At 35.2% G+C, this 25,082-nt stretch overlaps 1 protein-coding gene and 1 long non-coding RNA gene across 15 annotated transcripts in view; one reads left to right on the top strand and one right to left on the bottom strand.

Moving 5' to 3' along the window:
- The window catches only part of SOX5 (SRY-box transcription factor 5), a 1,020,679-nt gene that overhangs the window by 70,614 nt on the left and 924,983 nt on the right, over positions 1-25,082 (bottom strand). For all 14 annotated transcript variants that reach the window (XM_037846149.1, XM_037846146.1, XM_037846153.1 and 11 more), the window contains one exon: positions 22,601-22,686. In XM_037846149.1, coding sequence (XP_037702077.1) covers positions 22,601-22,686 — 86 coding nt within the window. The remainder of the gene's footprint in view (positions 1-22,600; positions 22,687-25,082) is intronic.
- Positions 881-2,118, top strand: LOC119541848. Its single transcript, XR_005218362.1, has 3 exons — positions 881-1,231; positions 1,496-1,638; positions 2,018-2,118. It is a non-coding gene; the product is annotated as an uncharacterized LOC119541848 (long non-coding RNA).

Genomic DNA, 25,082 nt, shown 5'->3' with positions numbered 1-25,082 from the left:
AAACAAAAAGAAAGGACATCAAGATGATGACTAAAAAATTTTTTTCTAAATGCTAAATGGTAACACAAACTAATTCCTCAAGAAAATTTGTGAAAATTTACACTGCCATTCTCTGAATGAAAAGTGCTAACAGACTACACAATATTGTTTTGCTAAATTAATTGTTTAATATTAATTTATAGTTGGATCCTTTCTCCAAATGAAATCCCATATCAAACAATATATAAAAGAGATAAAAAAAGAGGTATGTTATAACTATAAATGTATTTTATACATTTTAAATATTTAATCAAATGAGAATGCTGATTAGCACCTTTGCAGAAAGATTAACTATACACAGAAATGGCAGAAGATTTTTTTTTAGTCAAAGGACTTCAATCTGACAGTGAAATTAATATATATATATGATATGCTAGATACTTCGAATAGAATATTTAAAAATATGTTATTTTAAAAATAGCTAAATGTGTACTTTAAAAATTTAAATCAAATCTGAAAGGTATATGTTAGATATGATATGGAGGTAGAGTGTTTGTTTTTATTTTTTTGAGGGAAGGGACAGGGAATATTTTTGTGAAAAAAAAATTCAGAAAGCAATTTCAAGCCTCCATAAGTGTTATCTTTATAGCTTAATTTCAGCTTCTTAATTTAACTTAAATGTGGAGTTTAAAAAGAAACTAATGTACTGGAGAAAATCTTTCAAAACATATCAGCATGTTCCAATGTGAATAAATTTGCTTTGCACATTATTTTTCATAATGTTTCCTCACAGAAAATTATCAGAGCAACTTGAATTTATATGTTGAATATCCCTAACATTGGCAGCTCTTCTTTTTGGTGGTTTTCAGGTGTATTGCATGAAAAACTGGAGTGGCCCTAAAATTTGCTGGGCTGGGGGCAAAAGTGCAAATATAGACCCACATGTGAAATGTATAAACATTTTTAAGTTATAAATCAACCAATGAACTATTAAATAAAAATAAATTTTGTTCTCCTATCTTGATAAACTTCAAAAAGACCCGGAAGGCATGTTTGAATTTGGAACTCTTGGTCTCCTTGGAGCTGTATTACAGCATGGTGGCACAGGGAGAGCTGTCTCCCAGCAGACTTTCCCAGAGTCAACTTCCAAATCAACTCCCAGGGGTGAGTTCAAGTTGGCAGAAGAAGCCACAAGGGGAGAACAAATGTTACCCACTTCAATGAAGAAATGTTCTGCCTTCAGGGAAAACAGGTGAGCCACTTGGGAAGCATGGCTGAGGAAACAAGGGCTGTGCTGGTAGGGGCTCCAAGGCAGAAACTAGTGTTACGACTTATACCTCCTTGAAAATATCATTCCTGGCTGACAGGTTTTGGAAGAGCTGGAATACAGAAGTAAAATGCTATACTTGGATATGGTATAGTTCTACCATTAAAATGCTATAGTAAATACATGTACGGAAGCTATACTGTTACCTATATTAACAATACACAGACCATCTTTATCATTCTATTCCAGATTCAGTCCCATTCAGTATGATACTTGGATGGGGTATGGAGTTATCAAAGAGGGGTGGAATGATGAGAGGGTGTGAAAATGGCATCCTGCTGAAAATTAAAGAATACATTTGAACTTCCTTCCATCTTAGGACTTTTTCACAGGTATGTTACTCTCATGATGTTTCAGTCACATTGCAGATACTGAAGCACATAAATAAGAAACTCCTTAAGTGTGCTGGAATTTTAAAGGCTTTCTGCATTTTATACACACCAATAAATCCTGAACAGCTAGGAAAAAACAAAACAAAACATTTTAGCTATTACAATTGAGGCAGTTCTTTAAAGTACCAGATATTTGTGAGAGTCAGGCAAGAAAACACCAACTGATAGTTTCTCTCTCTTTCCCTCAGTCCTCCCCCCTTTATTCTACTCCACAAGCCATCGTCATGTACTGCACAGTAATCCATTACAATATGTTCCAACATCTGCCTCCCCATATGATGGATGACCTATTCGATTGACCCTTTTTATGCCGTTCCAGATTTGCTGTTCATTACTGTGGGAGAATGTGCACTGTGCACATTCCTGAGGTCACCAACCAGTAAATACATCTCCATTTGGCAAGGTAAGGAGGACACTGGCTGGAAGGCTTCTCAAATCTCTTTACATATCAGTTACTACATTTACAGTTTTAATTAGGTTAATTTAGGGAAGAAGAAATCACTGCTCAAAATTCCTCTTGAAGTCACAAGAAGAAGAGAAATGCTTGTTTGCTGAGTAGAAAAATCCTGTTGTTACCAAATATTCATTATTTAATACAGGAAAGCTGAGTATTATCAGAAAGATTATTGAAGCAAACAAAGCTAACACTGCTGTTTGGCCGCGCTCATAATTGTGAAATCATTGTTCGTTTTGTCCTCATAGATTGGGGGATGACTGTGACCAAACCGTTAAAAACTAGTGAGCAGTATAACTCGGTACACAAAGAACATGAATGTTAATACATATTAAATCAGATTATATATTATTTTGGAAATTAAAAAAGCACACTCACTTTCGGAATTCACACTTGCTGGATGCTTGAAATCCCTTGACACATGTAGGGAGAGGAAGTCAAGGATTGTAATGTTCTCAGTGCCCAGGATGTGCCAAACAGGTTGCTAGAAGTTTATATACTATTTCAGGGATCACCACGACAATTCTGTGTGTTCATCTGGGGAAATGAAGGCTCCTAGTGGTTCAATAACTTGCCAGAGGTTAAAAAACTAGTATCAGAAGTCCGAAGAGTCCCCCTGAAGTTCTTTGTAAAATGTGCCATATAAGCTTCCATATGGGAAGCAACGATGCTATTAGAAAATGCTTTCAAAACTGAATTTTTTTGTGACAAATTCATCTCCCACTAACAGAGTGGGATATAGGGGGCACTCTCCTACTGGCTAGCCAGTGGAAACAGGGATTCCACCTAAGTTCTGAGACACTAATGGCAGTTTTAAAGGCCTAGTTAGGTTAAAGGCTTCAAGAATGAGAGCCTTCTTAAATCACTGGGGACAGAACCTGAAGAAAGCACACAACCATTTAAGATTACTTTTCAGTTGTTGTTTTGTTTCACTGCTAGTACTCATCGACGACACATATGAAGGGCTAAAAAAAAAAACAAGACTTCTTCCTATGATCACCCCCCCATTCTTTCCTTCTCCTTTTTTTCCTCATGAATCTTTAACATTAAGAATATATGGCATAATAATAATAGTGCTGGCTCTTTGAGTACAAAATTAAGATAAATTAATTTAAATTTTAGGGCAACCCAACACAGAATGGTAACAATAGCAGCAGCAATAATAATAGCTAAACTTTACAGAATGCTTACTGTATGCCACATCCACCTGCTATCTCTTTGAACCTTCTTAATACCTTAGGAAATAGTTATTTTTCTTATTTTGTGGCAGAAGACATTGAGACCCAGAGAAATTAAAGTCATGTGTCCAAAATCACACAGGTCAGAGACAAAGCCAAGATTGGAACCCAGTTCTTTTTTATTTCCTACAGAACTCATACTCTTAACCACCAGGTGTCCTGGACTGCTTTTCTGGTCATTTTAATACAGTAGTAAAGTTTGGGATTTGGGGGCCAAAAGTTGGGCAAGCCTGGGGAAGGCAATTCTAAGAATACTTCAGACAGAAGCCGGGCTCTTCTGATAAGAACTATACTATTGGGGATGTAGGGGAGGAAGGAAGTGACAAGTGTCCATGAGGATATCCCCCTGGAATCTTTAATCCTTCTTCTTCCCCTTGGCCACTGTCAGTAAAAATTATTACTGTTTCATGTTCTTCTAAATTTGCTAATTTTTGCTTTTTTTGGTAACTGTGCCAGACTGGATATATTATGTCCCCCCAAAAGCCATATCCTTTAATGCAATCTTGTGGGGGCAGATGTATTAGTGTTGATTAGGTTGGAATCTTTTGATTGAGTGTTTCTATGGAGATGTGACAATCAACTGTGGGCAAAATATTTGATTAAATTTTTTCCATGGAGATACGAACCCCATTCATTCAGGGTAGGTCTTGATTTAATTACTGGAGTCCTATAAAAGAGCTCACAAACAGAAGGAGCGAGCTCAGAGCAGCTGAAATGGACATTTTGGAGAGAAGCTAAGAGCTGACACTGATACTGACACTTGGAGATACTTGGAGATGTTTGGAGATGCTAGCCCAGAATTTACTCTGGAGAAGCTAAGAGAAGACCCTGATGCTGAGATGCACACGAGCTGAAGAAGCTAAGAGAGACAAGCCCAGAGACACTTTGGAGAAAGCCATTTTGAAACCAGAATCCCAGAGCAAAGAATCAGCAGACGCCAGCCACATGCCTTCCCAGACCGACAGAGGTGTTTCGGACACCATCAGCCGTTCTTCAGTGAAGGTATATTCTTGTTGATGCCATAGTTTGGGCATTTTCATGGCCTTTGGACTGTAAATTTGTACCAAATAAACCTCTTTATAAAAGCCAATTCATCTGGTATTTTGCATCACGGCAGCATTAGCAAACTGGAACAGTAACCATTGCAAGAAAGTTGTATGATTGCGATCTTAAATATAGTACCTCTGGATTTTAGGGGACAATGTTCCATTTATTATTGTCTTTTGTCATTTCCTTTTCTATTTATTCAAAAAATTTTAAACCACCAGTTTTTTTCAGATCCTAAGCTCCACAGATCTTAAAGTTTGGTGAAGGAGAAGGCCATTAATGAAATAATTACACAAATGAAATGTAAATTTGCAAAGGTGAGAAGCACTATAAGATACCAGTACATGGTACTGTGAGAGCATATAAGAGAGAGCTGTAATATGGTTGGGCAGATTGGGGAAGGCTTCTCTAAATATTATTACTTGGAGGTCAGAAGAACGAGATGATGTACACAGAGCAGAAAAAGTGCTGGCAGAACAACACTGGTGAGAGAGAACGTGACAAGTACGAGGTGTTGGGAGTGTGTCAGTGGGACTCCAGGGTGATGGGGGACAGGTCTGGAAGGTAGATGGGGAGCTAAAACAGTTTAAGAAGAAGAAATGACACTATGAGATTTGATGTGCATTTTGACAAGATTACTCTTGAAATAATGGGGAGAACTAATTGGAAGGGTTTGGTTCACCTACATCCACATTTAACTGGAATAACATTTACCTAATCATTTTTTAAATGATTAAAAAATATACAGAATTGATTATAGAATAAATCTGGATACATAATTTTCAACATTCTGAGTCTAACAGCTATTTAAATATTTGCTCTTTCCGGTATAATTCATAGTAAACATTTAATCACACAAAACTTGTTTTTTTTTTTTTTGCCTCAATTTATGGTCACTTACCCCAATTTTTCTAAACCATTCAGAAAAGAAAGGTATGGTAAAAAATGAGCCATTTGCACTATCCAACTCTCACATAATTCAATTAAGATAACAAAAACACTCTAATAGCACCTTGCAATTTATAATACACTTTGACTTTCATTAGCTTCTTTGATCACAAGAGGCTTGTTTGCAGTTGCACAAGACATATTCTCATATTCCATAAAAGCAGCCCAGAAAATGAATCAGCTATTTTAACTTCTGCTTCTTTGCTTTAAAACTGATTTATTCATTCAATAAATATTTATTGAGCACCTACTATGTGCCAAGCATTGTTTTCGACACACTTGAGATATATGACTGAGCAAAGATTATGGCTTCATGAAACGATTTTTTTTTTTTTCCCCAAAGAAGATTTCCAAGAGTTTAATCTTTCAGTATAGCTAATATTTCACTATCTGACACTATATTTAGGATTATTGGAATTGATAATTTATATGTCCATGAGTCTTCAAAATTTTTACATTAATGTTGCTTTTGAGAGAACTGAAGTCATTCTTAAAAGTGCATGATTGAGAGGGTATTAGGAAAAAAACAATCACTTCTTACCAGGATCTCATTAAGCTATTTTTCTTTAAAAAACTTTTCCTCCTATTTTGCTCCCAGGTCTTGGTTAATTTCATATATTATCTCAAGAGAACAGATTTAAAGGGGGAAAGGAGTGTTGTTATTTTAAAGTAATGGGAGCTTTAAATATTAGATTCTTTTAAAAATACTTACTAAATATGGCCCCAGGCTTTGGAAACAAATATAAATAAAAGAGAGAGCAAAGAGAATATGATTCTAAATCAACCAAATCCAGCACGGCCCCTTTCAAGTTAATGGCTGCTCTGAAACAGAAGCTAGGAGATCATATGGACTCTTCATTGGCTTTGCAAAAAGCACAGCATTTGCAAGTTCCACTGTAAAAAGTAGTTCTCTCTCACTTTCCCCCTCCTTCTCTAAAGCCAGCTTCTTTTTCATATTCAGATGACTGTTTATGAGCTCAATCCTGTTTCAACTGTCACTCTTTACCTCAAGGAAAGATAGATGGGACACACCAACCCCAACCTAAATGACCTTTGGATGTGACAAGAGTTTTAGGTCAGCCTTGCTAAATGGAGGCCTTGGTGTATCAAGACATGCCTTGGGGTAAAATTTACAGTGAATTTATTATCTCCCAATGCCCTTTGGACTGCTTCCCACCATCAAACACCATGGCAGCACTTGGAACAGGAAGAAATACATTAACTGGAATCTGATAGTTTTAAAAGGTTACAGCTGCCCAAATATAATTTAATTTCATACTTGCCCTTTGAGGGTTTGGTGTATATTTTCATTTTATGACTGCAAATGATAAAGCTCTTAAGATTCCAGGCAATAAAAAGAGAAAAAGAAAGTATTTTAAGGGATAGAAGTCTATTCAGTTCATACTCAATGAGTGAAGTGACAAATTAGCTTTTTTAAAAAAATCCAACATTTCTTTTTTTTTTTTTTTTTTTTTTATTTGTACCATCTCTTATTCCTCTTCTGATCCTACACTTTGATGTCTGGTTGATAACAGTATGTGAACACCAACCTGAGCTCTGAGCCAGTTTGAAACTAAAAAGCATTATCAAAAATTGAAGATAAAGTCAATTTGATTTAAAGTGAAATTACTTTAGTATAAACACACATTTTTCCAGTAGCATTTCCTATAATTAGGAAAATTTACCCGTTAAAGCATATCAACACCATATCAGCTTACCATTTATCCTGAACATTTTTTTTTAGTATGTCCCATTTTCACAAACTTTAACAAAATTTTCACAAAATTCTCTACAAATACCATGCTGTATCTTCATTGATTTAATTAGAAAATAATGTTGTTAATTTATTACAGAGAGAAAAGATATGGAATAACTAATAACATTGAATAAATCCAGTAAAAACATCAGAAACAAAGTTTAGAAAATAGTTCTTATAGTTTATTATTTTTCAACACATGCACACACCAACGAAAAAAAACTACTTTTCCTTAACTCAGTTTTTTGCCAGAAACTTAACAGTTCTTCAAGCATCAAGCCAGTAGAGTCTGAGGCAACACATATTTTGGATTCATTGATAGTAGTGAGAAAAGCCACATGGTGAAACTTTTAGTCCATACAAGTCAAACACAACTTAAAGCTGTGCATATATGCGTGCACATGCAGTCATGCATTCTTTCATTTAGCCAACAAATAGTTTTTGAAAGCCATTCTAGTAGTTACTGTGATGTTTATACCTTTAAAAATTTATAAAAGGATACTGCCAACATAGGAGCAGTATAGATAGAAACACAAAGAATCAGCATTTAAGTATTCTTCTAATATTTAAAAATATTAGATAACTATAAATATTAACTAATAGATTTTGTATTAGAAAATTTTAATTTCACCTTTGATATATTACTGTGCTATGTGTTTTGCATGTTATTTAATCTGAATAAGAACCCAACAAAGCAGGAGGTATTAATATCCTCATTTATAGATTATGAAAATGTAGCTTAGCATGTTTAAGGAATTTGCCCCAGGTTGCAAATTTAGTGCTTCCTGAGACTTAAATACAAATATGCTTGACACCAAAGCCTTGGCTCTTAATCACTTCCCACTCTGGATGGTAATGGAGGCAGTACCTGTTCCTTTACGCCTTCATTCATTCATCCCTCTTTCATTCAACAAATATTAATTGAAGGCCTGCTTAAACTGGTAAAGGAGGAAAAGCAAAAATTATCCAGTAATCAACTTTCAGAAATTCTATTAAAAATATCTTACTCAACAACTTTGACTTTCAATTCATAAACATTTTGGTCTTCCTTACCAAGAAAGAATTAGGGAAAGGGAGCTTGCAAAACTTTAATATATTTTTTTTAAATCCCTAAAAAAATTAGACTTGTTCTCTATCTAACTCTACTATTTCTATAAAAAAAGGAATAACAAGTGGTTTGATTAGCAGGACAGCACGTAGTCAGGGGTCACTATCTACCATTTGAGATAGCAGGAGTGTAAGGTGCTGAGTCCACTATTAAATGCAAAAGGTAAAAAGCAAATCTTTGTGATGCTAAGAAACTGGGTGCATAGTACTTTGTTATAAAAATAATGAGAGATGCACTTCCACCTCTACATTTTTCCTTGCCAGGAGAATTCATACTTCCTTCTCAATCTCTGAAGCATAGTTTGAAAACACCCAACTCTAATGGGAGAGTAGGTGAGAGAGGGGCTGTTACTTGTGTTATTATCTTAGCAGAAGCCGCTATCCTTGATGTGTAGAGGGTGTTATTTGGTTTTATTAACAGAAGTAGAGGAATTATGGATGAACATATTTCTAAGCTAGTTATCTTTTAAGATCTAGGGTATCAATTCCCTTTAGGCAAAAAAAAAAAAAAGAAAAGAAAAAAAACTCCAGGTATCTTTTCTCTGTTATCCTCCATCATTGCCATTTGGCATTCCCAATTCCAACTCTTGCCTCATCTGCTCATATCTGGATTACTATCATAATTGTTCAGCCAACAGGCAAATATTTCTAAATGAAATATGTTCTTCATTTTTTTTCACAATTGTGGGAGAATAAGAAAGTATCTAGAGGCCCCAAACTTGATGAACATAAAAGGAGGAAAGGATTGAAGAAAAAAAGAAGAGAGCGATTAACAGAGGAAGGTATTTAAAAGCACAAAGGGAAGAAGTTAAATAAAGTTAAAAAAAGACAGATAAAAGTAAAACAGAAAAGAGAGGAATCAAGAAACAGGAACAGAGAGATTTTTTTGAAGTAAGTTCCTGTTTAAATCTTTAAGATCAATGAAGACAAAAAGGTTTATAGTGACCATCCAGTTATCTATGTAATTCAAAATAAGATCTGCTTTGTTCCCTAAATACTACTATGAATCTATATTTTCTATATCTACTATCTATCTAATGATTTATCTATCTACTTACCATGATCATCTATCTATTTTTTGATTGCCCATTGTGTGTCTGTGTGTGTAAACACGTTCTTAGGTTGCCTACTTGGTGATCTAGCACTGGTCTGACCTTCTCATCTTCCTTCTCAATTCAGGGAAATATAGTGGGAAAAATGAAAACTTTCTTGCCTAATTGGATCTTCAGAGCTAGCTTGGCTATTTTTGAGGTCACAGAGCATTCTTTTTGGGTATCTAATATCATTACTTGCCTCATCATCCCACCCCATTTCTCATTGCCATCACACGGATAGATGGTGTCCGACAATCAGTTACGTCCACTTCTAAGGTTCAAAGACAGAATACCTCTTTTGGGGGGACTTCTGGGACTCCAGGCTACTTTTGTTAGTGCTTCTTTACTTCATTTATCCCTTCTTCCATGAGATATATAGTTGGGTTAGCTAACCTTACATGCAGTTTACAAATTAGAAAACTTGAGACCTGGGCCGGTTAAGCAACTTGAGACCTGGTTCACACGAGTTCAGGGGCAGGTTGAGCTATAACCCTTAATTCCTTGCTGTATTTGTTGAGCAATATGGGAGGTTAAAAGGGATTATCACAGTCAGACCAACTACTTAGACTGTCTTTAAAATGCCGTAAGTATCCATTCTTGCCAGAAAACTTTCCTCATGATAACAAAACACTACAACTTTCCCTTCCTAGGGGAAAATTTGTTTCTTTCACAAATAGCTGTCTGTGGCATAAAAACAAAGCTCTAGTGACTATTATATAATGGAGAGAAATAGAGAAATAGATTCTCTTCTATTTTAGTTAAAATTTTGAAACAAAGCTGATTTTTAGTCTACAACATGCAGAAGAAAATATTTTTATATTGAAGGGATATTTTGTTTCCATAAGGATTTTCTGCTTGCATTAAATAAGGGGGCTTGGCTCCTAAAGAAGGTATTCAACAAAAACTTGAATTAAGATAGACTTCTCCGCAGAACATAATTGCTGCATCCAAGAAAATTACTTGCTAACTTGAAATATAGAAGAATTTGTCAGGCTCTTTCATACAGTGGAAAACACAGCTAACGATGAGGATGACAGCAGCTAATAAGGGCTGAAGGCTTATGCTATTCTAAGCATTTTGCCTGTACTACCCCTTATTTACTCCTCACAACACCTTTATCACATAGGAATAATATTACCCCATTTAACAGGTGAAGAAATTGAGATTAAGAGGGATTCAGTAACTCGACCAAAGACACTATAAGGTATGTTTTATTCTGGAGTTCAAGCTCATAACCCATTATGTGTAAGCTTTGTTTTAACACTTTTACATATTTAAAAAGAATTTTTAGAGTATGCTTTGAAGGAAAAAAAAAGCTTATGTCATCTAGCTATTTACTCTCCTAAAATGTATGTTCAATGCAAAGATTGAATCTATGCAGAAAGACTAAATATTTTACAGTTTTAAACTGTATTTAATGCTAGCTTGTGTCTAAGGTGAAATTAAACACACAAACTTAAAACTGCCTTGGAAGGAAACCAGAAAACCAGATGTAAGATGAACCAAACCAAAAGGAGAATAGAAATGAAGAACATGCAAGATTCGTAGCATTTTTTTGTTTGTTTTGGTATACTGTCTTAGCGTATCTTCTGTACTGTTTTACCAAATGTTTTAGTTGTATTATTTCTAATAATTTAAAATGATTTTAAAAACTGGAGGACTAAATTCAGGGGAAAACTAATCATATAAACAATACTTGAAATGCATATTTGAAATAGTAGGAGTTACACAGTACAGTATAGTCAAATTTCAGGTGGAAATTTTTCTATTATCTAAAAACAAGTTAACGGACTTATGCTGGCCCAATGTAAATCATTTGGGAATATACTTAAATTCTGTTCCTCCTTTTCTTCCCGTCTACTTCCTTCATCCAAGGAGTGGTTGGGTAAGAAAAAAAAAGTATGGCAATAAGAGCAAGTCCAGGGTTAAGAAAGATGGAATGGAGCAACTTCTATAGGAAACAGCAAATATGAAATTTACTAGGCTGGCTTAAGTTTTTTTTCTGGATGAATCCAATAGCTATTTTTCTGAAGGAATTAAGTCTCATGAAGACACTTGCCAACCAAACACAGCTCAAGATTGTAATGTGTTTTTCTTCTTGGTAGTTCTATCAAAACCATTCATTCATAACTGAAAAATCTTATCTGCATGATTATATAATCATCTTTGAATACTATCTTTCTTCTAAGAAGCAAATAAAATATCAGTAACACTTGTGATGTAAACAATCTCACTTTGAACCTTCTATATACAAATAGATAGGAAAGAACCTGCTACTCTTGTTTTGTTTTTCTAAATTCCTTGATCTTTCAATAGCTTTTCACAAAAGAATTAATTCACAGAGCACAATCACTGAACTGAGCAAAATGAAAGCAATTCAGAAAGTTGTCATTGTTACTGATATGCAAATCCTAATCATTGTTTTATTTATCCTCCCTTAAATTAACAGTCTAAATGCAAAAAGAGCAATCCTTTCCTGCCTTTTACACAAAACATATTAGAAATAACATTTATGAATATATACATTTATTTTTAAGGAAACCATGATCAAATGGAAAGAAGCTAGATTTAGCTTTCAATTGCCAGCATTCCAGGCTCAGTTCGGTTAATATCTGATTTAGCCAGGTCACTACTCAGAGTCTTAAATGGCCTCATTCATATAACTAAGGATTTGGAATAGAAGAATGGTTTTTAAGTTTCTTTTTAGCATCACAATGTTTCATTCATACAGTTTTAACTAGTAGAGCTCAATATATAAACAAACAAAAGTGAATGGTACTTTTTGGGGGTGCTTGGAAGTACTTGGACTCCAGTGAATAGTTTGAAAACAACTGTGTTTAAGGGTCTCTGAGGTCCTTTGCATTTCAAATATAATTGTTAGGACAGTGGGTTGTATGCCTGTCTTCACCTGGCTATACTTTCGTACTCCATTCATTCCCTTAAATGTCAAGTTCCTCTATGATCCACCAAGGATCCCTGACTGATTCATCTTTGCATTTCTTATTATGCTTAGCTCAGTAGTTTACAAAAAATAAATATTTGCTGAATAAACACAATTTCCAGATTCTATGGGGTCTATAAAAATACCTCTCTCTTCCACACTCAAGTTTTAAACAGTAGAAATGTTTTATCAACGGAACTAAATAATGAAAAGAAATTTTATAAAGTTTCTCAATTTGATAATTTAGCTGTAGACAATAAAAGGGTAAAATAAGAGATACATGTATGTGTTTGTATTTCTACTAAGATATTTAGTAAGAGTAAGCTTTGAATGGTTAATAATACAATTTTTTTATTCAAAATTGCATATTACATTAAAAGTACCTATGTAAAATAATATTATTTTAGACTTTATAACACATTTATTTAGAACAGAAGCAGCTCATAGAGGCAATTCACTTGTATTATACCCACAGAAAAGTAGGACTTGTCAGGAGGCATTATTTCCATTTTATAGATCTAAATATTAAAACAAAAAGTGAGCAATAGCAAAATACGGAATGAGACATACTCCAAATACCTACTCAGATTCTTTTTTAAGTTAAGTAAACTCATTGCTTCCCATGCATTCTTGAGATAGGCCTTTAAATTATGCTACAAAAAGAAATAAAATCATTTCCATATAAATAAGAAAACAGCCTCAATTTTATTAACTTGCTTTTGCTGCTGTCCTGAAAAGTAAATCCACATAAGACAAGTCTGCCATGTCCTTATTTGCAAGATTTCCTTTAAACAATAAAAGCGTTTTCAATACCAGCAAACAACCCTATTAATTACCTAACACACCAACCATTTACTATTGGCCCAACACCATAGACTTGATAAACGGTAATGAATACCTTTATCACTCCAAGCACCTGACTCATATTATCTTACTTAATCTTCACAATAAGATACCATTTATTCTCACATTTTACATGTGAGAAAACTGAGGCATAAAGAGGTTAGGTAACATGCCCAGAGTCACATAGCTAGCAAGTAGCAGAACCATGATTAAAGGGACAGACGGCTGCAGTTATCACACTCTTAAACACCACCCTATATTGTCCCTCACAAATTAATACTGCCTCTTAAAATATTAAAGACAATACCTTAATGTAATAAAAAAAATGTGTTTTAGTATTACCTTATCTTCCTGGCTATTTTCCCCAGCTCAGAGACTAAAATTTGCTCTATATAATTAATTACATAAGAAGATTTCTACCCTATGTTTATCAGTTGCATGTTATGCAATTTACATGTTGCAATTGCATGCTTTGAGGCAATAAAATGATGCATAACTTTCATGGATAATATTCAACAGTTTCCTGGTACCGTCAAAACCCAGCATTTGTTCCTATTAAGGGCATCTGTCTTCATCTGGGTTCTTCAGGTCCAAGAGGCTTATTGGGTAACTTTTACTTATGTAAAATTTTACTCCCAAGGTTGAATTTGTCTATGAAACATTCTTGGAATAAATTAAAGGATACTAGTAACATAAACTAAACAATTAGGCTGAAGGACAAATTTCTCATATAAGTATTATCTGTGAATTGGAAGACTATTTGTTACTCTCCTCTTACCGATTGCCATGACTAGAAAAGTGAATAGATCTATTTTTCTTGAAACAAATGGGGGAGAAAACTTATATTTTTAAAATTTCAATAAACTGGTATTGTTTCCTAGGATTGCATCTACCGTTAGCCTTGGCCTAGCCCCAAACAATTCAGTCACCTAACCAGGTTTTGATTAAGAGAACACAGGATGCCATTAAGGACTGGGCATGAACTTGTGATTCGCAAACCTGGCTCTGACAAATAGCTATATTATGTTAGTGCAGGCAGTGACAGAATTTGAAATGTAATTTTAAAGTTTAATATTTATTGGTTGGTAAATAAAAGGGGGCACTGCGGTAAAGCACACGCGTACTGATGTTTCTTTTAGCATGCAATGAAACACCATGAGGCAGCTGAAAGCAAAAAATACAGAAATACCATGAAAAAGACACTGCTTGGACTGCTCTCCATTGTTCAAATGTCAGACACCTCCTGGGAACTGTAGGGGTGGTAATAACTATGGAAGCAGTTCCTAACAGGTTCTTCCTTAAAGGGGATTCTTGAAAACTGCTGGGTTCTGACTCTAGCTCACATGGGTTTGGAAAAGTCAAGAGAAAATGTTGGCTGCATTTTTTCAGGCCGATTTGCATATGTTTTTAGTATGCAGAATGTCTCTGTATATAATTTAATTGTTGTTGGGTTTTTTGCCTCTATTAATACATATGCAAATGACTTACTCTTGCAGCTGTGCAGTATTAATCATATGTGTGCTTCTGTCTGTCTGCCCTGCAGGCTCAGGGTTGAAGGGAGGGGAAAAGAGGGAATTCAGCCTGTTAACCTGCAAGAAAACTCATTCATGCAGACAGAAGTCCAACAGCAAACAGCACACCTGGGTTGGACTGAAATGAGAAGTTGAGCATTTTCCTCCTGCATGGAAATGATGGCTAACTAAAAGTTCAGTGGGGTAACAGGGGATTTAGGTGGTTTACATTCATCTTTGTAAGAACCTCCTTCAATAATTAGGTGAAAATCCTTACATCTAGACCTTTTCCATATGGCTATTTCTTCCTTATTGATTTTCTGGGGGATTCTTTCAGCCAGACTTATGAAGCCATACTCAGTCAGTCACAGTGCTCTGGAAAATATGAAGCATTTATCTGTATCCTGTCATATTTATTGACCTCCTTCAGGGACTGGCAGGAGGCTGATAAAAAGATGAACTGGAGTTTTTCATCCACATCTACCGTGATGTTATTTTCTATCAGAGAGAAGCTTAAGCTGTTTCCACTATGACTGCCATGTACCTCTGATAGCTATGGAAAAAAGACTGATTTTCAGCTGATATTTATATGATTCATTCTCTGACATGATCACATGCCATCTATCATTTTCTCTGTCCCAGAGAATGCATGTTATCGATGTTACTGGTTACTGGAACTATGGCCCCTGTGATTTCATTTATGACACCTTGGAAATCTGAGTCTATATTCCAAAATTATCATTATGGATTTCTAAAACCAAAATCATTTTAAAACTATAATTAATTTAATTTCATGATTGAATGCTATTTGCTTACTTTGGGTAAAATATGGCTGTCCAAGAATTATTTCAATCTTTTTTCCTTCTGCTTATCACTATTAATCATTGGTTGGAGTCGACATTTTTGGCTTCCTATAGGTAGAACAGGTGGCAACCATTATTTTGGCCAACACAAATACAGTATTTATAAAGTGAGAAAAAAGTGGATAAATATTTCCTTCTAATTTTAAATCTTAGAAGCCTAGTTAAAAAATAGAAATAGTACACTACATTACAACTATTGCTATTAAAAATATTCCTGATGCCCATTAAGTAAAATGCAAATTAGCAAACATGAATATAAGAAATAACTGTTAGATGGACTGTTGCCATCACTTGGTTTTATTAATTAGAAACAGATGATTCGGTTAGCTGATTTTATCTAGTCACAAATGTCCAAAGATTGAAAGTGTAATTTTTTTTGGTTAAATAATTATGCCTACATTTAATATTGAAATTAAACTTGATTACTTTACTATATAAATTAATTCCCTTCCTTTAAAAAGAGACAGCAGCAGGAAAACACATATTTAAAACTTAATTGGTTTTTGCAGAAAAATAAAATAAGCAATTTGAGGAAGAGGAAGAAGAAAAGAAAAAGAAAAAAAAAAGAAGGAAGGTGAGGAATAAGGAGAAGAGGGTAAACTCAGGGTATGAGATTGCTTATTGGCTAGCTACTCTTTTGAGAATACACCCCTTTCAGAAAAAACTTAGTTTTTAATTGTCGAGGTACGTTATATTGAGTCAAATAAAAGCACCTCCAATGGTTCATATTCTTATGTATGTCTGCACATACATAAACACACACTTTAGGAGTAATCTAATAGTGCAATATTTGGCCTGTTCTTTGATAAGTTATAATGACTTTAAAGGACTTAAGTAAACTGCGTAAGTGTGCAAAACACATCCCTTATGCAAGAGCTCATGGCTATGAGGAGAGAGGAGAGAGGGAGAGGGGGAGAGAGAGAGAGAAAGAGAGATAACCTTAGGGATTTCTTTTATACAAAGAACCTTCCAGTAGGAGTTGAAAAAAAAAAGACTAAGTTCCATGATCCATGAGTTAACATAATTGTCTCCAGAAATTAATCATATACCACTTTATTATTTTATTTAAAATGATTATGAACATTAGCTCATGATTGCTTCTTTCACTTAAAAGATATTTATCGAGTACCTGCTATTTGCTTGCCGTCTTCTGGGCACGTGAATTACATTATTGAATAAAACAAATAACAATGCCTGCTCCAGTGGAGCTTGCAGTATATTTGATGAAGACAGAAGATAAATATGGAAAATAGTAAGTAAATTATAGAGTATTTTCAAAGATGAGTAGTGCTAAAGAAAAAAAAAAACAGAGTGAGGGAGATAGGAAATACAGTATCTGTAGGTGAGTTATTTATAGTTTTAAATAGGTTGTTTAGGGTAGGCCTCAGAGAAAGGATATTAGGACAAATATGTTTTTAAATGAGGTGAGGGAATTAGTGCCTAGCACAGTACTAGGCACAAGGGATGTTTTCAATAAGTTTCTTTTTTCATCAAATGACAGCGTTTTCTAATTATAAAATTTCAATGTATATCTTACTGAATTAAATTCAAAGTACTTTTTCTTTTCCTCCATGAGCCAATGATGCCATTAATATTTGTATCCCTGCTACTGTCTCTTCTTAAAGAAAGGGATTAATTTATAAAGGAAACCAATTATTAATATTCATCTTAATTCTAATATTATAAAGTAGGCATAGCTATTTGGGGAAAATAGGTACATAATTTATTATAAAAGTAATGTTAAGTTCCATTCATTCACCTTTTCATTTAAAAGATATTTATTGAGCCCATAAAATATTTCAAGCACTCAAGTGCAAGTGATGGTGAGTCACTGACTGCATAGATTTTACATACATGTGGTAGAAGCCAGGAAACAACTTGAAACCTATTCTACAGGTGCAAAATATGGTGTGCTCTGGGAACACAGGAGTATGTTAATCAAGACTTTGGATCAATAAAGTCTCCTTGAAAAGGTGAGTTTTTAACCTGAACCTGTGGGGTCAATAGAAGTTAACCTGGAAAACGTGGTGGGAAATGGGGTTCCAAGAAGAGGACTGCCATGTGTGAAGATTCAGAGGCGACAGAGAGCTTGAAAGAACAGAGGAGTCATTTAAGGGCTTTAATAGAAGGAGGAGCACATGACCAGATTTTCTAAAATTAGAAAGGTCATTCTGACTAATGTGTATTAGAGAGGGCCGTGAAGGGGCAACACCAAAGACCGGGAAACCAGGATGATGGAAATAAATGGATGGATTCTTGAGATAGTAGGTGTGATCAATAGACTTGGTGGATGAATAGATGTAGGGGAAGAGGGAGGGAGAAGAGTTAAAGATAACTGTCATGTGCCTGGGTTGGCCAATAGATAGAATGGTGCCATTTGCGAAGAGAAAACCACAGGATGAGCAGTACTGGGAGAAAAGAACAGAATTTGGTGAGTTCCATTTTGCACTCAGTTTATGATGCCTGAAATATATATTTCCTCTTGATAGCCAACAAGCAGTGGACATATGGGTCTGAAGCTCAGGAAAGATTAAAAAGGCAGAAGAGACAAAGACATATTTCATTACAAAATAAATAAAATGGTATATTGATAAAACTTTTTAATATGTACTATATATATAATATACATAAAATTAGCTTTTGTCTATAAAAATAAATTCAATGCATGACAGTGCTTATCATATTTTAACTGATCTTAGACGTACACGTTAAGGTTATCTTTTATAAAGTACTTTTATTATATGGTAATGATCTTCAGGGACATAAAATAATATTGAAGTAACAGACAGTGGTATTATTCATAGCCTATCATCTTGCTTGTCTTTTAAAACAATTGTACTCATCTCTTTTTATTCTTTTTTTAAATAAAGGTTCTGATTATTGGCCTACCTAGAATATGATCCGAACTGTGAACAAACATATGCAAAAGGCTATTTCAAAAGAAAACACAAATGGTAGGTATACAAAGTTAACTATGAGTAGGGATTTATTTATAGTGTTCCTTCTTAGATCTAGGTGTTCAAGGAGAAAGGCTTCAATTAATGTACCTCTGTGTAAAGAGGCATGGAATGGAAAATGCAGAGTCTGAAGTAGTCAGCTGTCGTCATGAATTCTGCTACTTCTTTCAGTTATTGCAATGCATTTAGAGTATTTGTATTAGTGCCAATTAATCAGCTTTACTGTTATAATTTGATTAGCAAATTACTGAGTTAGCAAATGCATTAAAAGGGGCAATGCCTCTAAAGTTTAAAGTAAAATCTACATTTGGAGAAGCAAATATAATTGTTTAAAGACAATGGGTTTTGAATTCCATGAGTCAGGTTTTCTTCTTTATCAAATGATGATATTAATAGACAACACTAAGTGTTGTAATAACAGTTAAATGAGATAACCCTTGTAAAACCCTCACCAGAGAACAAGATGAGAAACTACTCCATAAATAATGGCTAGTAGTAGCTTGTTACATCAGTTACTATGGTACTTTCCATGAGTTAAAATGCTGTTTGGATCTAAGAAAAAAGAAAAATAAAAACCCATTTTTGTTTACAATATATAACCCCTCCATACTATTCCCACACCATTGAACAATGATTAATTCATATCACCACTTCTCCTTTGCCAAGGTTATTGCAATTGTCCCTACAACTGGTCTTCCTGCTGTTACCCTAACCAAAATTTCGTATGCTCTCTATGAAGTGTAGCTCTGAGCTTATCACTTCTTTCCTGAAACAAACAAGAAAATATTTGGCAACAATAAAGAATAAGTAGGTAAACAAGCCAACAACAAATTCTTTAGTGGTTCTAAAGAGTTCCACCGACAGTTAGTACTAGGCAATAATCATACCACTGTCTCCCCCATATTAAAATCTGGCTGAACTGATCCTATTTCAATCACATCCCCCTTCCCACCTCCACAGTATGTATGAGCTGGTATCAGCTAAGGTAGTTCAGAGAGATGATTGGGTCCACAACTTTAAGGGCTTAGTTCTTGAAGAAAGGTGTTCCCTTCAACCTATGTTAGGAGGCAGAATCTTTAAAAACTGGAGGTCAGACAGAAGGAGAAAGTTGCATTTTTTCCCCCAACTGGATGCTTGTTGAGCTGAAAAACCTAAAGCCTCACCTACGAGGAGGATGGTGAGAGAGTTCTTAAGAGAATTTGACAGTGTACACTAGAGTTTGGGATTGTACGCAAAAAAAGGTACAGTAGTACCTGTTTTCTCATCTGTAGTTTTCTAAAGTTGAGGGAGGTGTGGGGGAAAGCAGTGGAGAGCCTGTTCCAAGTTGGGACCAGGACTGTGGTGTAGCACTGGCCATAGCATGTAGAAAGCACAGGGGAGGCCCTAGGGAAGAACCTCTTGGTTCTCCATGAAGGAGCACTAAGGCTGAAGGAGGAGGCAGGGGTCTCGCTAACCAGGCGGTTACCAGCCAAGGGAAGTGATGCTCTGAACAGAGACAGGGTAGGATGCACAGATGGCCAGATCTGCTCATCCCTCTCTCAGCCTACCAGGAAAAGTTGATTAAGAACCCCAAGAAAACAACACAGGCACAATCTCCTAAATGTCTTGAAGGAAGATTACACTCTTTTCTCTCAACCCCTCATGTGCACAAACACTAATTTAGAGTTGTAAAAAAAAAAAGAGCAAGCCACTTCCTTCCTCATTTCTGGTCTTCAGAATCAAGACTCTTGCCAAATGAGAGAAGGGGAAGCAGTGAGATATGAATCAGATATGGTATTAAAGTTTCTATCAGGACTGAATCTGAAAGGGAATCTTAGTAACTGAAAGGGACCAGAGAGTGATATAGTCTCTTCAGGATTTTAATAAGGGATACAAAACTGGAGCTTAACAAAGTATAATTAAAAGGAGAGTTTGGAGAAAATTAAAATTGATTCTTACACTGAGATAAAACTTCTCAAAACTAGTTTTAAAAGACTGGGGTGAATGTTGGGTAGGGTTAAGGTAAAACTTCTGACTAGGCTTTGTAGTTAGCATTTCTCTGACACACCTGAGCAGGTTTCTGGAGAAGAAAAGAATTTGGATGCTATTTTAAAGCAAGGGGACAGAGAACATTGCCAGCCTCCTTGGCAATTCAGAAGAAGACTGAAAACAGGGCCTGGGTCCTATGAATCTAGCGGTAGTGATAAGTAGAACAGGAAGTTGGTGCAGGCACCCTAGTGAAGGCAAGATTAAGTCCACTTTAAAGAAGAGCCAGATTCTGTCATGACACGCTTTTGGAGTGTGTCTGCATTTGAAAAGCATTTTTTTTTTTTTTTATCTTAAGCAGAAGTTATGTGTGTGTGATTAATTGTAGCTAATAGATTATGATGAAAGAGTTTTGGATTATTCTTTTGCTTGTTATACCACAATATTGATTATTTGGGAATCTACATAAATTGCATGAATTTTAATAGATATAATACCACTTATATAAAAGGAATGTTATCCCATTTGAAGAAGAAATAGTTCAAGTAAGAGCGAATGTTTGGTGTCAAGTTTTTCTCATTTTCTGATAAAGACATTTTTTATATTTAAATTTTTTAAGGGAATCTCATATCATATAAGAACAGAAATGAGGATTAATTTTTGTCAAACATTCTTGTACTATCACTATAGGAAAATAAATTTAGACTGTTAAATAACAGAACTACTTTCTATTAGAGTTCTGCAATGAAACATAGGAGACACATTCCAATTTGCCCACACTCCCTCTCACCACTAATCCAGCAGTGAAAGGAAATGAGAATGTCTAACTTGTTTAGAAAACTGACATCCTAAATCTCCAAAATACCTAGAGTGGATATTCTTCCCTCTTCCTTTAATTCCAATATTCTTTTTAGTTTTACCTACTACAATCACTTTTCCTTATTGTAGTTACTCCCCAGATGCTGTTTCAAAAAGATAGCAAATGTTCTGTTACTTTTATTGTCCCCACGGCTCCAATACTTCCCAAGGTGTTTCCAGCTCATAGAAACAGATGTACTTATGCTGTAACTTTATGCAGAAAAGGTAGAGTGAGTGTCATTCACCTCTGTAGAACCCAGTATGTCTCAGTCTCACACTGGCAGTTTCTCCTGTGGAACTCAACTGGTCCTTCAGCAATCAGCCAGGACTTCTGACAATCCCATGTGCTCACCAGGCGTATCTATATCTTGATGCTACGATGTAAAACTAGATTTGTCCTTGTACACTAAGATCATATATCAAGACAATGGGCTTTCAAGAATACAATTTAATTTTATTAAGTACAACTGCTTTCTATCTGGCTTCCCAGGCATACCGCATCTTACAAACTAAGGAAAGTAGAAGGATTCTCACAAAGGGGTAGTAATCCTATTATCGATGGTCTTTTTTCCCCCATTAATTGCACAACTGTAAGGTCCATAACAATGGAAACTATGGAGGATTTTGTAGGCTGTTCATTCAAAGATTTAAACAGCTAAGGGAAGCTACCTTTAATATATTTTTGATACTCTTTTCAACCCTAGGGACAAAACTTATAATATCACTTGGACATCTTAAAAGTTATCATTGACATTCTTGGATATGTAAGGATTTGTATTCCATGGGGCTAAAAAGGTCTTAATTGAGACCTCATTTATGCACCTGCTTACATGGTCTACTTTTCCTTGCTTGCCCAACTTAGCTGCCATTAGCAGGAGAATAAAGGGATGTACAGAGTCCTTCAATACTACTAGGCATCTTGAACAATTTAAAAATGTATTTTAAGTTGCCTTGATCCATAAGTATCTGTTTGAATATTTTTTGCAGGTTTTTTGTTGTTGCTGTTCGTTTTGTCTTGATGAGGAACATTCTGAGAGGAAACTATGGCAAGTAGTCATGAAAGCAAAACTACAGCTAATTTTGTTAAAACATACCAGGCTATAAAATAATTACAATAAGCTACCTTTAGTAGAGAAAACAGGGCTAAAAATTAAAAGAATCAGCATCTTAACTTTCAGATGAGGATCAGTACAAATAAATTAAAAAACAAAAAAGTGTGAGACAAATATCACTAGTCAGTTTTATTTTGCTCAAACATGCTGATAGCTGTTTTCGACATTTACTTAACCTTTGTCTCTCCTGTATTGTTTCCTGACTTACCTGCAGTTGGAGTGGGCCTAAGCCTGGTGTTGCTGCAGCAGCAGCTGCCATGGTGGTTGGGATCAGCTGAACAGGGTAAGGGTCACCTAAGTAAGAGAATAATAGAGGCGTCAGCACCTTTTATCTACTCTCCACCTGCAAATTAAACTCGTGCATTCACTCTTTCCAAAAGCCTTCTTTTGTGTGCCTTGCTGAGGCCTAATGAAAAGCTCTATTGTGCAGCCTTTTACTAACACTCTTTTCACAATTCTGGCTGAGAGAGAAATGTGAATAAAAGGCACAAGCAATTAAGGCGGAAACCTCATCCTTTTTCATGATGTGTTTAGGAAAATGGGGGGAAAGTGCACATTGATCAGAGAGCTGCACTTTATAACGCACGCGCGCATACACACACACACACACACACACACACACTCTTCCCGGACAACCTTGATATGAGCACAGCAGATTCTCAGCAAATTTATAATGTTATTATAAAAGGAATTTAACTAAACTTATTTGTATTTTAACAAAGTGAATGCTAAAGATTTAAGCCAAGTAGTTCATCTCTTGAGTGCTATGTTATTGTCTTGATTTAAATAACCACTTACATAGTATCTTGTGGACAAATTCATAGTAAATAAAACATTTTATGTCCTTTTTAAGTTAAATAAAACATTGGCATCTTTATTACTCCAGAGATAAATGTTTGCAAAAATATATTATAAACAAATCAGAAAAATAGGTGGTTCCACATATTAAAAGACTATTCTGTAAATTTTTATGCAAATTAAGAATTTTTTCCACTCCTAAGGAGATGCAACAGACTTTTTTGCCTAGAGCCCAATGATATGCTCACAGATATAACTGCTAACGTATATTTTTACTCATTTGAAATATGCCCATGACAAATAATTGAAAATAATAAGAACAATTTTGTAACATCAAAGCATTTTTTAGAAATCTAACTTGGGAAAAACTTATTGAATGTCAAATATATAGATAATATAACATAAAATAACTCAACAAATATATTTGTTAAAAATATTGAGTACCTGTTACGTGTTAAACACTGCTCTTGACACTAGAAATAGAGCTCTGAAAGAGACTAATATGCAAAGGTGGATTTCCTGGGAATTTAATGAAGCTTAAAGCTTTGGTCTACTGGGAAGGGGCCCCAGCAATCTGTTCACAGGGTCATCTGCTTTTATATTTGTCAGCTTCTTTAATTTTATAGTTTGCTTTGATTTGTTATAAACATATATTCACTTTTTTCCCTAAGTTTGGGTGTGTGGGTGTGTATTTGCATTCTTAAAGAGGGTCCCTCAAATTATACATTTCAGGCTTAAAAATACCTGGATATATCTCTGCTGATCTGGCCTTCCCAAAGCTTACAGTTTAATGGGAAAAGGCTAATTTAATGATTAATAAAATAAAATAATGACTGTTAATATAAAGAAGTATATAGACTATATAGACTACAATGTGGTTGCCCCAATCGTAGTCCAAGAGGTCAAAGACAGTCTCTAGGAAGAATTCAGGTTTAAATTGAAACTAGGAAATCTAGCCAGGCAAAGAAGGGAAGTGTTCCAGGCAGGCGGGGAAACAACTGTCATGGAGACTCAAAGTCAAATGGGAGTGTTGTATCGCAGGCCCATCCCCGCATATCTGAAGTACAGTGTACAGGCAGGAAAGTAGAGATGGGGCTGGAGAGGGAGTCAAGCGCCAAGTGTCAGATTATCAATGGTTTTATACCCAATATTATAGAGTCTAAACTTCATCCCGTAGGATACAAGAAACCAAGAACTTGGGGGAAGATCACTGAATAAGATCCCTTGGGCTGGAGGTTGGAGGGTGTCAACTGGTAAGGAGGCCAAGAAATCTGACCAATTAGTTAATAATGGTCTGGATTAGGGTGGAGACGTTGGAGATGGGAGTGATGGGGAGATTCGAGTGCTATTTAAGAGGCACAGCTGACAAAATTTAATGACTGTTTACATGTAAAAGTAAGAGAGGACTCAAGGGTAACTGCCAGGATTTTCATTTGAACAGCTGATGGGAGAGTGTTACTGTTTGCTCAGTTTGGAAATATGGATGAGAAGCAGGATTGCCAGACTGGGGTAGGGTTTGGGGAAGGAAGAGAAAAAAATGCCTTGTTTTGATCTTTTTTTAAGTCTGAAATTACTATTTGATATCCAACTAGAGGTGTTCATTAGGCAATCGATAAACATAGGAGACATACCTTTGAGGGTGATCTGCATATATATGGAATTTAAAGCTATAAGCCATGAACCCTGATGAGACCATTTAGGCACTAACTGTAGATAAAAAAGGAGGTCCAATGATTGGATAGTGGGATGTGGTAATATTTATAATCTGGGAGATAAGGTAACCAGCACTAGAGACTGAGGAGAAATGGTAAATTTGGTGTTCCAAAAGCCAAATGAAGAAAGAATTTCAGAAAGAGTGATCTACTTTTCCAACTGCTGGGTTCAATAATGTG

Source organism: Choloepus didactylus, chromosome 8, assembly GCF_015220235.1.
Source record: "Choloepus didactylus isolate mChoDid1 chromosome 8, mChoDid1.pri, whole genome shotgun sequence".
Lineage (NCBI taxonomy): Eukaryota > Metazoa > Chordata > Mammalia > Pilosa > Megalonychidae > Choloepus > Choloepus didactylus.
Note: the sequence above shows the minus strand (reverse complement) of the source record. Positions and strands in the feature narration are given on the sequence as shown.